Source organism: Aquarana catesbeiana, linkage group LG04 (assembly GCF_042186555.1).
Source record: "Aquarana catesbeiana isolate 2022-GZ linkage group LG04, ASM4218655v1, whole genome shotgun sequence".
Taxonomy (NCBI): domain Eukaryota; kingdom Metazoa; phylum Chordata; class Amphibia; order Anura; family Ranidae; genus Aquarana; species Aquarana catesbeiana.
In genome coordinates, this window is record NC_133327.1 from 266,157,696 (window position 1) to 266,171,186 (window position 13,491).

The 13,491-nt window shown below is 43.4% G+C and overlaps 1 protein-coding gene across 2 annotated transcripts in view; it reads right to left on the reverse strand.

Moving 5' to 3' along the window:
* The window catches only part of CHRND (cholinergic receptor nicotinic delta subunit), a 100,950-nt gene that overhangs the window by 63,052 nt on the left and 24,407 nt on the right, over positions 1 to 13,491 (reverse strand). For both annotated transcript variants that reach the window (XM_073626474.1, XM_073626473.1), the window contains exon 5: positions 7,021 to 7,176. In XM_073626474.1, coding sequence (XP_073482575.1) covers positions 7,021 to 7,176 — 156 coding nt within the window. The remainder of the gene's footprint in view (positions 1 to 7,020; positions 7,177 to 13,491) is intronic.

Sequence of the window (13,491 nt, forward strand, 5' to 3'; positions counted from 1 at the left end):
GTATAAAGGGCGTTGGCCGTGAACTTGTTAAGCATACACACGGCAGGACTTTTTAGGCAACAAACACGAACGTAGTGACGTTTCAACGTACAGACGACACTTCAAAACAGGACGTTTAATTCTCCGGTGCCACCCTTTGGTCAATTTCTGTATTGTTGCCTGTTTGTTGTTATTGTTATTGTTTGTACTTTGTACTAAAGTCCGATGGTTTTGTGTACACACGATCGGACTTGCCGATGTTGGACTTTTGTTGCCGCCAAGTTTGTCTGCTCGCACACCCAACATTTGTCCGATGAAAACTGAAAAAGTTTGTCCGATGGAGCGTACACACGGTCAGATGTTGCCTTAAAACAGGTCATTTGCATGTTTGTTGTCAAAAAGTTTGATCGTGTGTATGGGCCTTAACTCTCCTAAATACCTATAAATACCACATACTGGAAAATTGGCACCTGAATGGACTCTTGTAATGAAGCAGTAAGCAAAGATATGACCAGTGCCAGGACAAGGTCATTTGGTGCCCAGGGCGAAGATGGAAAACTGCGACTCCCCCCAAACACACACACACAATATTTTTGAGCCAGCAGCACAGCATTGGAGCTCATTGCGGCAGTCAGTAATTGCCTAACCTCTAGCCTGCAGAGGCAGTATTAGGGCTAGAGGATAGCAGGTTAGGCAGTTCCTAATGGCTCAGTCCCCAGGATCAGTAAAGGATAATGGCCAACAGGCCCTCTTACCAGACCCAGCGAAACTGCCGCAGTGATCCCTCTGTGTTTCCAGGGGCGACTCTGGTGGCTCTGGTTAGCAGCGTGGCTCTCTCTGGTGGCACTGGTTAGCAGCGTGGCTCTCTCTGGTGGCACTGGTTAGCAGCGTGGCTCTCTCTGGTAGTGCTGGTTAGCAGCAGTGTTAACCGCTTGCTGACCGCCTCACGACGATATACGTCGGCAGAAGGGCACGTACAGGCAGAATCACGTACCTGTATGTTGCCCTTTAAGAGGTGGCCAGCGGCAAGCTCCGTGAATCGGGTCGCGGGTCCCGCGGACTCGATCGCTGCGGGGATACCCGTGATCGCCTCACGGGGAGGAAGATGCTGTTTACATTGGCATCTCCCCGTTCTGCCTAGTAACAGTGTCACTGATCTCTGCTCCCTGTCATTGGAGCAGCGATCAGTGAACTGTAATACACAGCCGCCACCCCACAGTTAGAAACACGCCCCTAGGACACACTTAACCTCTACACTGCCACCTAGTGGTTAACCCCTTCACTGCCAGTGACATTTTTACAGTAATCAATGCAATTTTTTAGCATTGATCGCTGTATTAATGCCAATGGTCCCAAAAATGTGTCAAAAATATCCGATGTGTCCGCCATAATGTCGCAGTCACGATAAAAATCGCTGATCGCCGCCATTTTAAAAAAAAAAATTATTAATAAAAATGCCATAAAACTATCCCCTATTTTGTAGACGCTATAACTTTTGCGCAGACCGATCAATAATCGCTTATTGCGATTTATTTTACCAAAAATATATAGAAGAATACGTATCAGCCTAAACTGAGGAAAAAAATTTTTTTTTTTATATATTTTTGGGGGATATTTATTATAGCAAAAAGTAAAAAATAATGTGTTTTTTTCAAAATTGTCGCTCTATTTTTGTTTATAGCGCAAAAAATAAAAACCACAGAGGTGATCAAATACCACCAAAAGAAAGCTCTATTTGTGGGAAAAAAAGGACGTCAATTTTGTTTGGGAGCCACGTCGCACAACCGCGCAATTGTCAGTTAAAGCGACGCAGTGCCGAATCACAAAAAGTGCTCTGGTCAGGAAGGGGGTAAAATCTTCCGGAGCTGAGGTGGTTAAAGAAGAAGCCTTATAAAAAATGTAAAAAAAAGTCAGTGGTGGCAGTGGACATTGCAAGGACTGCACACGGACCAGTGCCTGTGTGGGGACACCTGTCATACAGCTATGCTAGTCTGGACATCACAATACACTGCATGCCCAGCAGCACACTTCCACAGTCCTCTACAAGGCAGCTCTCCTCTTCCAGCCAAAATCCATGCAGGAGAGGGTGCATACACTGTACACACCACACATTTCCCCATCTGTTACAGCAGAAATTAAACAGCAGTGGTGGTCACTGGTCATTAACCTCGCCTCAGCCTCCTCCCCTCCCCCAATCCAGCCATTTATTAATCAGTTTTTTAGTGTTTACTTTTACACAAGTTCAGTCTAAATCTTCTACCTTAGCTTCCTTCCACCAGAATCCAGCTACAGAATCCAGCTACACTAGAGCCAGCCAGCCAGCCAGCCAGCCATGCAGCAGCTCCTCAGCTCCTCGAGATAACAGAGCGCCGACTCCGACACAGCTCCCTGCGCTCCTCTGCGTCCTCCCACCTTGCCTCCGGCCGTGAGTGACGTCATGCCACTGGCAGGGATTACGAGACTCCTCCGTAGGCGGAGTAAACTAACAAAGTAGGAAACAGTGAAGTGCTGAGGGAAGGGAGGATGCAGGCAGCAGGAGCGCACTAAATCGGCAATTTGTACAGTGCCGCTGGGCGCTGACATAGCACACACTGGTGGGCAGCGGCCGTGGCAGAACTTCACCTGCAGGCTGTGCCCCCCCCCCCGCCTATAGCAAATGGTACGGCCCAGGGCACGTGCCCCTTCCACCCCTGCCTTGTACCGACCCTGGATATGACTGAGTAGTTATGCTGTAATTACAGCCCTACACATAATTCAGTTTAAAATCTTTGTTGCTAACTGTCTTCTCTGGATGTACTTGGCTGAATTGCACTTGGATTGAGATGTTACCTGCTGTTTGCTTTTCACCACCAAGAGTCATTACTGGATTGAGTTGGACTGATGTATGTTTCTGATGGAACACAAGCACCAAATACAATCATATTGCAATACACGGTTTTGCACTGTTTAAGCAATTATTGACAGCATAGATATATGTCCAATATATGTTCTTTAATTTGGAGCGCTATATATATTTTTCATTTAAGGGAGTCCTCACCTGTTTGGATATCTAACTTTGAACAATCATTTCTCTAAGACCCCTTTCACACTGGGGCACTTTTCAGGCGTTTTAGAGTCAAAAATAGCGCCTATAAAGCGCCTCTCACTATCGGCGCACCGCCCCAGTGTGAAAGTACCCTAAGCTGCTAAATTTCTCAGGTGGCCATCTGGTATCCTCTATCACAATGGGAAACAATCCAGGTTGGTTTTAGATTACTGTTTGTATGTTTTGTTGTTGTTTTTTAATGCTTTGGCAGGTGATGTATTTTTCTAAGTGGATATAATTTCATAAAGTTTTCATTAAACTTTTTTCATACTACACTGCTTGGTTGATTTCTATTGCCTGCTTTGCACAGTGAGTCTTTTTTTCTTGTTTAACCACTTCAATACTGGGCACTTTCCCCCCTTCCTGCCCAGGACAATTTTTGGCTTTCAGCTCTGTCACACTTTAATTGACAATTGCGCGATCATGTAACACTGTACCCAAACTCAATTTTTCTCAGTTTCTTCCCACAAATAGAGCTTTCTTTTGGTGGTATTTGATCACCACTGGGGTTTTTATTTTTTGATAAACAAACTAAAAAAGGCCGACATTTTTGAAAAAAAAAGTTTTTCGTCATTTCGTGTTTTCTCCTTCACTGACGGGCACTGATGAGGTGGCACTGATGGGCACTGATGAGTTGTCACTGATGGGCACTGATGAGGAGACACTAATGTGTAGAATTGATGGGCACTGACAGGCGGCACTGATGGGCACTAAGAGATGGCGCTGATGGGCACTAATAGATGGCACTGATAGGCAGCACTGATGATGAGGTACTGACAGTCATTACTGATGGGCACTGATTGGCATCTGTTTAGGGCAGTGACAGGCGTTACTGATGGGCACTGATTGGCACTTTGGGCACTCACTGGCATTTTTATGGGCATTGACTGGCATCTGATGGGCACTGATTTGCAGCTATGGTGGGCTGAGCTGATAATCAATGCGCTGATTATCAGTGCATACTTCCCTCTGACAGGAGAGCCGCCTATCGGCTCTCTCTGTCAGCGCGAACCAAGGAAAGACATTTACCGGCACTTCTTGGTTACATGCTGTGATTAGCTGTGATTGGTCACAGCTGATCATGTGGTAAAGAGCCTACGTCATAGGCTCTTTTCCAAAATCGGAGTTGTGGTGTGTCAGAGTGACACACCACACCACCAATCGCTGCGCTGCATGCCCCCGTGGGCCCACAATCATGGCTTATCCTGCTGGACATCACATGACGTCCAGTCAGGATAACGCAACCAGCACCTGGCTGTCATTCTGCTATAGGCCGGGAAGTGGTTTTTATACCTATTCCATTCTTGTACTTTTTTATTTTCTAAACGTCTTAGTGTGTGCCCATTTATCTTTCTGTACTTAACTGGCCCACTTATTATATTTAGATATATAGATATTATATATATAGATTATGTAGCTATTAAATGGGATTAAATCCTAGGAACAATGAACACGGAGAAAAAACGGGTGTGCTTTAAGAGCATACTGTATTAAATAAAGGTATTGGCCAGTGTATCCCAATGGGAAATAAATTTAAAAGAGCTAACAAAAGTCCTGGGCGGCTTAACTCCAATGTAAAAATGCATATAAAAGCAAAGGAGAGGGCCTTCAAAAAATACAAGGCTGAGGGGTTATCATGAGCATTCCAACTTTACAAAGAATGCAAGAAGAAATGTAAGGGTGCAATCAGGGCGGCTAAGATAGAACACGAAAGGCACATAGTCGAGGAGAGTAAAAAGAAACCCCAATAAATTCTTTAAGTGTATAAATAGTAAGAGAGGGAGGTCAGAACATATTGGCCCCATAAAGAATGATGAAGGGAATCTGGTTACAAAAGATGGAGAGATGGCGACGGTTTTGAATTTATTCTTCTCTTCAGTCTTCACGAGGGTAATGGGGGGGATTTAGTAACCAAGACTGCAAGGTTTATCCTCATGACATGTCATAGGAAGCACCCTTGTAGCTAACAGAGGATAGCGTTAGAAATAGACTTGAAAAACTTCATTAATAAGTCACTGGGACCAGATGGCTTACACCCGAGGGTCCTTAAGGGTTTTTAAGTAATTGCCAGACCATTGTTCCTAATTTTTATGAACAGTCTACTGGAATGGTACCAACAGATTGGGGGAAAGCCAATGTAGCACCAATATTTAAAAAAGGACCAAGATATATCCCTGGGAACTACAGACCAGTTAGCCTAACCTCAATAGTTTGCAAGCTCTTCGAGGGGATAAGGGAGTATATACAAGATTTTAGTAATGACAACAGTATCATTAGAAGTAATCAGCATGGATTCATGAAGAATCTTTCTTGCCAAACCAATCTATTAACCTTCTATGAGGAGGTGAGCTGCCATCTAGATAAAGGAAGGCCTGTAGACATGGTGTATCTGGATTTTGCAATGGCATTCAATACAGTTCCCCATAAACGATTACTGTACAAACTAAGGTCTGTCAGCATGGACCAAAGGGTGAGTACATGGATTGAAAACTGGCTACCAGGGTGAGCCCAGAGGGTGGTGATAAATGGGGAGTACTCAGAATGGTCTGGTGGATGAGATAAACAGCTCAATCTCAGTATTTGTGGACGATACTAAGCTAAGCAGGGCAATAACTTCGATGCAGGATTTGGAAACTTAGTAAGAAGCTCTAAACAAATTAATGGGGTGGGCAACTACATGGCAGATGAGGTTTAATGTTAAAAATGTAAAATAATGCATTTGGGTGCCAAAAATATGAATGCAATCTACTCACTAGGGGGAGAACCCCCTAGTGCAATGCCAAGCTGCTGCTAACAAGGCCCACAGAATATTAGCATGCATTAAAAATAGCACAAATTTTGTACAAATATTGAGAATAACCTATGAATAAGATGTTAACAAATTTATAAATACATATTAATACATGTTTTTTTACCATTACTGACTATAAGAGAAACATTAAAAAGACTTCATGAATATTGAAAAAATAATTGTTATATTCATGAAGTCTTTTAGAGGTTTCTCTTATAGTACAAAATTTGTGCTATTTCAAGGCCCTGACGAAGCAGGATTCCCCGCGAAACGCGCAGGCCATCTGCTCTGCTCTATTTAGTCAGGACCAGCACATCAGGACCAGCACACCCTGGACCAAATAACAGTAATTGCGATTATAACCTGTTATAAATGCAATGTGTGTTTTAACCATTTGTTACATGGAAAATAAAGATAATTATATTTTTACCTCTTAGTATATGTGTTTATTGAGCCCTACAAGGTACATTTAAAGTCCCACTCCACCCTACCGTTACTCTTTGACTTTTGCTACAATTTGGGATGGTACCTGTGTAGGGCTATAATTGTTTCACATCCACCCTCTACCCTCATCCAATCCCAATAGAGATGAGTCTGCTCCTCTTAAATCATTCCGCATAACAGTGGTCTCCAAACTGCAGCCCGGGGGCCAGATGTGGCCCTTTTCGTGCCTTTATCTGGCCCTTGAGGCTCTATTCCATCCACTGACACCAATGATGGGGCACCATTCCTCCAACTGACACAAGTGGTGGGGCACGATTCCTCCCACAGACAGCAATAATGGGCTACTATTCCTTCCACTGATACCCACTAAAACTAATGATGGGGCATTGTTTACTCCCACTGACGCCTGGCCCTTTTCTACTACCACTGACTACAGTCCGACCCCCTAATGTCTGAAGGACAGTAAATGGACCTTTTGTTTAGAAAGTTTGGAGATACCTGCCCTATAATATAAAATTAAATATCCCACAGCACAGGGAAGTCTTTACAGTATAATGACCACAGCAGAATTGCAGATTCAGGAACTCAAGCACTTACTCACGTGTATAGGTAGCTAAATAAGAAAATAAAAAAGAAGCTTTATAACCCCTGCATATTTCCTTTGAACTATAGTAAATAGAACCCCCAACATAACTGGCTATAACCGAACAAATCTAACCACCTGAATTTCAGAGAGCAGTTCTGCCAATCAAATGGGAAGTAGTTGACATTGATGGAGCATGGCGTTTGGAATATGGCAGGAGGTAGCCAGTAGATGTAGCCATCGCTACGAATAAGGACGTTGCTGTAATATGCCACTTCAAAGTTACCGTTGTTGCTGAAATGAAAAGAAATCTTGTTGGTGTTCAACATTTGATAACTGTGAAACTTTGCATAAACATTTCAGTAACTAAACTGATGACAGATTTAAATATAAAATGTCAGGCACTTGTTTTGCATGTAAGTGGTTTCACATTTGTCAAAATGTATTCCTTAATGTGCTCAGATGGAATGTGCTGGTGACATACACAAAGAAAAATGGAGCATCTTGTAACAATGCTATTTAAGCAATGAGAAAACAATGTCCTGATGATTTTACGGTGGTTCTGTAACCCAGAACAGGGAAATCGTACATTTATTTCTGTTAAGTTTTAATTATAAAATGATATTGACAGCATTCATTGTGATTTTATAACTGTTTATCTGACAGCATTATTTCCATTTCATACATTAGTGCTTGTAACTCACTAGGTGCAATACAGTTTTCCTGATCACTAAAATGATATAAACATTCTTCAGAAGAGTTGGTGGGGGGGGGGGGTCACATATGGTAGGGAAGATGCACCCATGGTGCCCATAATGCTTTTACACACTTGAGCAGAACGATTTTCATGTGTTTTTATTTGAGCCTTTTTGCAAGCGTATTACAAGCGAGGACGAGCGAGCCCCCCCCCCCCATATCCTAAAATGCCAAGCCACATGCCCTGAACATGGGGGGTGCTTTGTGCAGGGGGGCTTTGACCCCCCCCAAAGCACCTTGTCCCCAAGTTGATGGGGACAAGGGCCTCTTCCCCACAACCCTGGCCAGTGGTTATGGGAGTCTGCGGGCGGGGGGCTTACCGAAATCTGGAAGCCCCCTTTAACAAGTAACCCAACTCATTCACCACAAAATGTGTAGTGTAAAAAAAGAAAGGAGGTAGTGGATCCCTGGTGTGGAACCATCGACAATCACAATGTCCACATCAGCCAAAGGCTCCCGCCATCTGACAGCTCTGCCATCTGACAGTTCTTGAAAAAAATAAGGGGCAGTGCCACCTGGGGACTTCACCGGTGGCACGGCCCCTTAATTGTTTAAGAACTGTCAGACAGCTGGAGCCTTCGTTTGGGGGTGGAGTTGTGTCAATGGGTAAGTGCAGCTTGCTTCTAGGTTCATTCCACTTGTGTTTCAGATATTTCTGAGATCATTTTAATTTCAAATTATTGTGTAAACTGCAGCATTATGCTGTTCATTATGCAAAAAAAAAAAAAGATGTTCCCAAATGGCAGTTGAGCCCCAGGAACATTTTTGTTTCTTAGTGATTATTCAATCATTTCTAGATGTCACAGATCAGCAGCAAATCAGCTGTAATTCATGAAAAATTGTTCTTGCTAAACCAATCTATTAACCTTCTATGAGGAGGTGAGTTGCCATCTAGATAAAGGAAGGCCCGTAGACGTGATTTATCTGGATTTTGCAAAAGCATTTGACACAGCTCCCCATAACGTTTACTGTACAAAATAAGGTCCGTTGGCATGGACCATAGGGTGAGTACATGGATTGAAAACTGGCTACAAGGGCGAGTTCAGAGGGTGGTGATAAATGGGGAGTACTCGGAATGGTCAGAGGTGGAAGTGGGGTCCCCCAGGGTTCTGTGCTGGGACCAATCCTATTTATTTTGTTCGTAAATGTCCTGGAGGATGGGGTAAACAGTTCAATCTGTGTATTTGCGGACAATACTAAGCTAAGCAGGGCAATAACTTCTCTGCAGGATGTGGAAACCTTGCCAAAAGGTCTGAACAAATTAATGTGGTGGGCAACTACACGGCAAATGATGTTTAATGTAGAAAAATGTAAAATAATGCATTTGGGTGGCAAAAATATGAATGCAATCTATACACTGGGGGGAGAACCTCTGGTGGAATCTAGGATGGAAAAGGACCCCGGGGTCCTAGTAGATGATAGGCTCAGCAATGGCATGCAATGCCAAGTTGCTTCTAACAAAGCAAATAGAATATTGGCATGCATTAAAAAGGGGATCAACTCCAGAGATAAAACGATAATTCTCCCACTCTACAAGACTTTGGTCCGGCCGCACCTAGCATATGCTGTCCAGTTCTGGGACAGCATACGCTGTCCCAGAAGGATGTACTGGAAATGAAGTGAGTACAAAGAAGGGCAACTAAGCTAATAATGGGTCTGGAGGATATTAGTTATAAGGAAAGGTTGTGAGCACTGAACTTATTCTCTCAGGAGAAGAGACGCTTGAGAGGGGATATGATTTCAATTTATAAATACCATACTGGTGACCCCACAATAGGAATAAAACTTTTTAACAAGGCACGTGGCCACTCATTATAATTAGAAGAAAAGAGGTTTAACCTTAAACTATGTAGAGGGTTCTTTACTGTAAAGGGGCAAGGATGTGGAATTCCCTTCCACAGGCGGTGGTCTCAGCGGGGGGCATCGATAGTTTAAGAAAACTATTAGATAAGTACCTGAATGACCACAACATACAGGGATATACAATGTAATAACGACATATAATCACACACATAGGTTGGACTTGATAGACTTGTGTCTTTTTTCAACCTCACCTACTATGTAACTATATGTAACTTGCAGCTTTATCACCATATGGTCTTCCATACCTTGCTGCTGCACAGGACTTGGAGGTCTAGGTGTTACGACCTCACCCCCTCATTTATAAAGCAGCTATATGGCCAGTCCATGCCCAGCCTGTCAAGCAGCCTCACTATTTAGCTGTGCTCAGGGCCAGGCCAACACCCGTTGCCTGAGCAATAGATTCACTTCCTAACCCAAGGCTCTAGTCCATGTTAGGCTTCTGTGCTCCTGTTCCTGTTCTTCTGGTTACTGACAACTATTTTGACTATGCTAATTTGCTGCCCACCCAGACTTTTAGCCTGTCTTTGTTCTTGAAATTGCCTGTTATACTTTGTATAACACTCTGATTCTATCCCTACTAAGTTGGTTGGCACAGGTGTGCCAAGGGGCTACAACCACCAGAAAAGTCCATCACTCCTTGCAGTGAACTACTCTGGTGAAGATCCGGTGGTTTGTAGAATGTGCACCTTGGCTCTTTTATGCCTCACACCCCTTCCAAACATCCAGATAGTACAGAAAGTACTCTATCTAGTATATTCATGACACAAGAGTAGCACTACAGCAATGGTGATGCTCAGCGTGCTTTAACCCATAGGATGCAGTCATTTTTAAATCTATTACAATCAGATCCATGAAAGATAAAATGTAATTGGTGTCTATGTACTTGGCACACACATGTTATGCACATAGCAAAAGTTTTCCTTGGAAAGTGAATCATCGATTACACTGTTTGGTTTTTCATGAAAAGGATAGGTTTTTGGAGCACAAAATATTATATGTTTGCTTTTGTTATGTTTATTACATTAAGATATCGTTCTACAGAACCTTAGGGTAGCAATACAGGCATTGGTCCAACTCCCGATTCCATGGCCTGATGAAATTGAGTTTGCAGAATGTTTTCCCTTTAGAACCACTTTAATATGTTTGGTAAGGACCATAAACATCAGAATTGGGTTTAGTTTGTTGTGAGAGTTCAGGCAGCAAGAAGTTACGGCACAGAACTTCATATATGCAGGATGCGTTGGTGAATTTATGAAAATGTATAGCACAGCCAATACCCGAGGAGAGTAACACGATATGCCACAAGAGTTATTTAACTGGATCAGTTAGGAATTTTTGGTGGCTTAGCGAAGGAAGGTCTGTCAGTGGCAGTAAGCTGGAAAGGTTCCTTAGGCTCCCTGCATGCCACCTGAGCACCCATTCAATGGACCTCATGTATTGATGAGACCCCATGGACCAATCCTGGATCATGTGTGTTTTTGATACTTAACAAGTTAATGTGTGATTCCCAAATAGAGATGGGCTTGGGTTTCTTCGAAATCCCACATGCCCGATCCCGTCAGGAAGCCGACACTGCACAGCACTAATCACAGGCAGTGAGACATTTCCCGGTCCGCAGCTGCATAGATCGGGAAATGTCTTACTGCCTGTGATTAGCACAGTGCAGTGTCGGCTTCCTGTCAGGATCAGGCATGTGGGATTTCTATCGCGTCCGCGCCCATCTCTATTCCTAAAGTAAGGCCTGTAGCCTTAAGGCCTAAGGAAGGATGTGGGCACCATTCCCCCATCCCTGCAGGGTGTAGGACCCTGTTGCAGGTACAGACTTATGTTGCATGAAGGGGTGCTGCCTTTATCCAAGGGAAGGTCTGCCTTATACCTGGCATAGTCTTTGGTCTTTAGCAGGAGACTGGGCCAGGACTCACAGCTAGTGAATGCCACAGGCAGCCGGCATACACCTCTTAGTGTAGGTTTCTTTTAAAGGAGGCTTGTATTGAGAGAAAACAGGTGCTGCTATTACTGACCTCTAGTTGAAAATGTTTGTTGCTTGGCTGTCATGCTAATTACTGAGCAAAAGAGCTCCTTCAACTCTCCCCACCCAGTCAGCCCCATCTCATCTGTATATTTATCCTGGTTCAATGAATAAAGTATTGAAGTCTCATAGATATGAGAGTATAAGGAAGTTTTTGGCTTTCTTAAAGGCTTAGTACACCTTTGGAACATGTTACATCCGTATTTATGGTGAAACATGCAACATGTTCCAGTTCCTGCCTCCTCTCCCTCCGTTCCTGCCTCCCCTGTGATAGCAGGTGAAGGATCCTCTCACTGCACCACTGTCACAATTTAAAAACATCATGGCCATGCGGGGCTCCGCCCATATGGCCTCATCATTCATTCACAGGTTTCTGTGAATGAATGAACTACAATTACCGTTGGCCACCGCAGCCGATGGCTTGTAGTTCTCTATGACTTTCGAGGGTGCTATTGAATCGTCCTCATAGATCATTGATTCTGCCTGAAATTCAGTAACTGCCTGCCCATATCAGAGACACGGGCAGACAGTGCACTGAGGGTCTGTAGGATCCTGGCATGGCACCTTTAATCTGCTGATCACGGGTGCAGTGCTTTACAGGCTCCAGTGTACCAGTGTAAAAAAAATAAAAGCCCCCTTTTTTTTTTTTTTTTTTGCTGCAAAAAGACGTGCATTTAATATTTTTTATAAAGGGTAAACTCATCCTTTCAAGTGTATGTAATCCCTAACAGCAAGCTTCTCTTATTTGTTCCCTTTGGTCTGTTAACCCCAAAGGGTTTTAGTATTTCTGTTCAAACAGAACAGGGGTAAACAATTTATCTTGATCCTGTCAGAAATACAGGACTGCCTTGTGGTTTGGGAACTTGGCAGTGTTATCTCAAAGACAATTATTCACTCTGCCTACCTTAACTTCTTTTAACTAAGGAACATCTTCCCCTTTGTTGTTCAAATGAGATGAGGCATTTTGCAGCTTAGGTAAAGACAGGTGGGCAGGGCTAACACCATTCCGTATGATTTCAGGAGCAAAGGCACTATATTATCAGCCCACTACAAGAAATTAGACGCTGGGTGTATTTCTGCAAGATTTTGTTTTGTACTGCATTACCACTTGCATTGTGGCACCCCCTTACCACCTAATGGAAGTTAGGGTGGTTTTGGGCTGACATTTCACCTCGTGATAGAATCCTTAACTCTTTGTGGGGTAAAAAAAAGTGGGCAGCACTTGAGAAAGTTAGAGAGAATATAATAGAATCAATAAACTAAGGGAGAGAGGAATTAAGGCACAGGGTACACAAAAAGATCAAAATGCAGACTATGTATCACCACTCACAGTCCGCATGAAAAAGGACTTTTAAGCTAGACCAGCACCCTCTACTATTCAGAATGTAGAGCAGCAGCACAGGTACCCTTTGGATGAGTCACTAGAATCCCCTGAAATGTCTACCAGCTGTAGCTTCACAAGTAAGTCTTCACGCCTGGTGCTCCAATCCAGGCAATTACCTTCCTGTTCAACTTCCATAGACACTGTATATCCTCCAGCCAGACAGAAGAAGGCTTCTGGACCAGGCTTGGGTCTCTCTGTAGCACATAATACAATGTCTGGAAGGTAGGTATACTCAAGGCAAATTTTTTACAAAAAATGATCCTACCTCAGACAAACACCCCAACGCGCTTCGACCAAACAAATTATAGTCTTCTTCAGGGGGACTATGTTATCTGAATACAAAAAACATAGCATACCTTATAAATACATGGTATTATCAAAGCTTTAAACTATCAAAGTGGATTCACACGGTATAGTTGTTGTCCCAGACCTCACCTAGAATGTTCTAACCATCCACAAGTGGGTTGTTCAATGTGACTGACTTACAAGGGACCATGTTCACAGTGCTCAGAGGAGATGGAATAGAGTCACCTGTAGCAAACAGTTCCCAAAAAATGTATAGTAAGTGACAGTATAA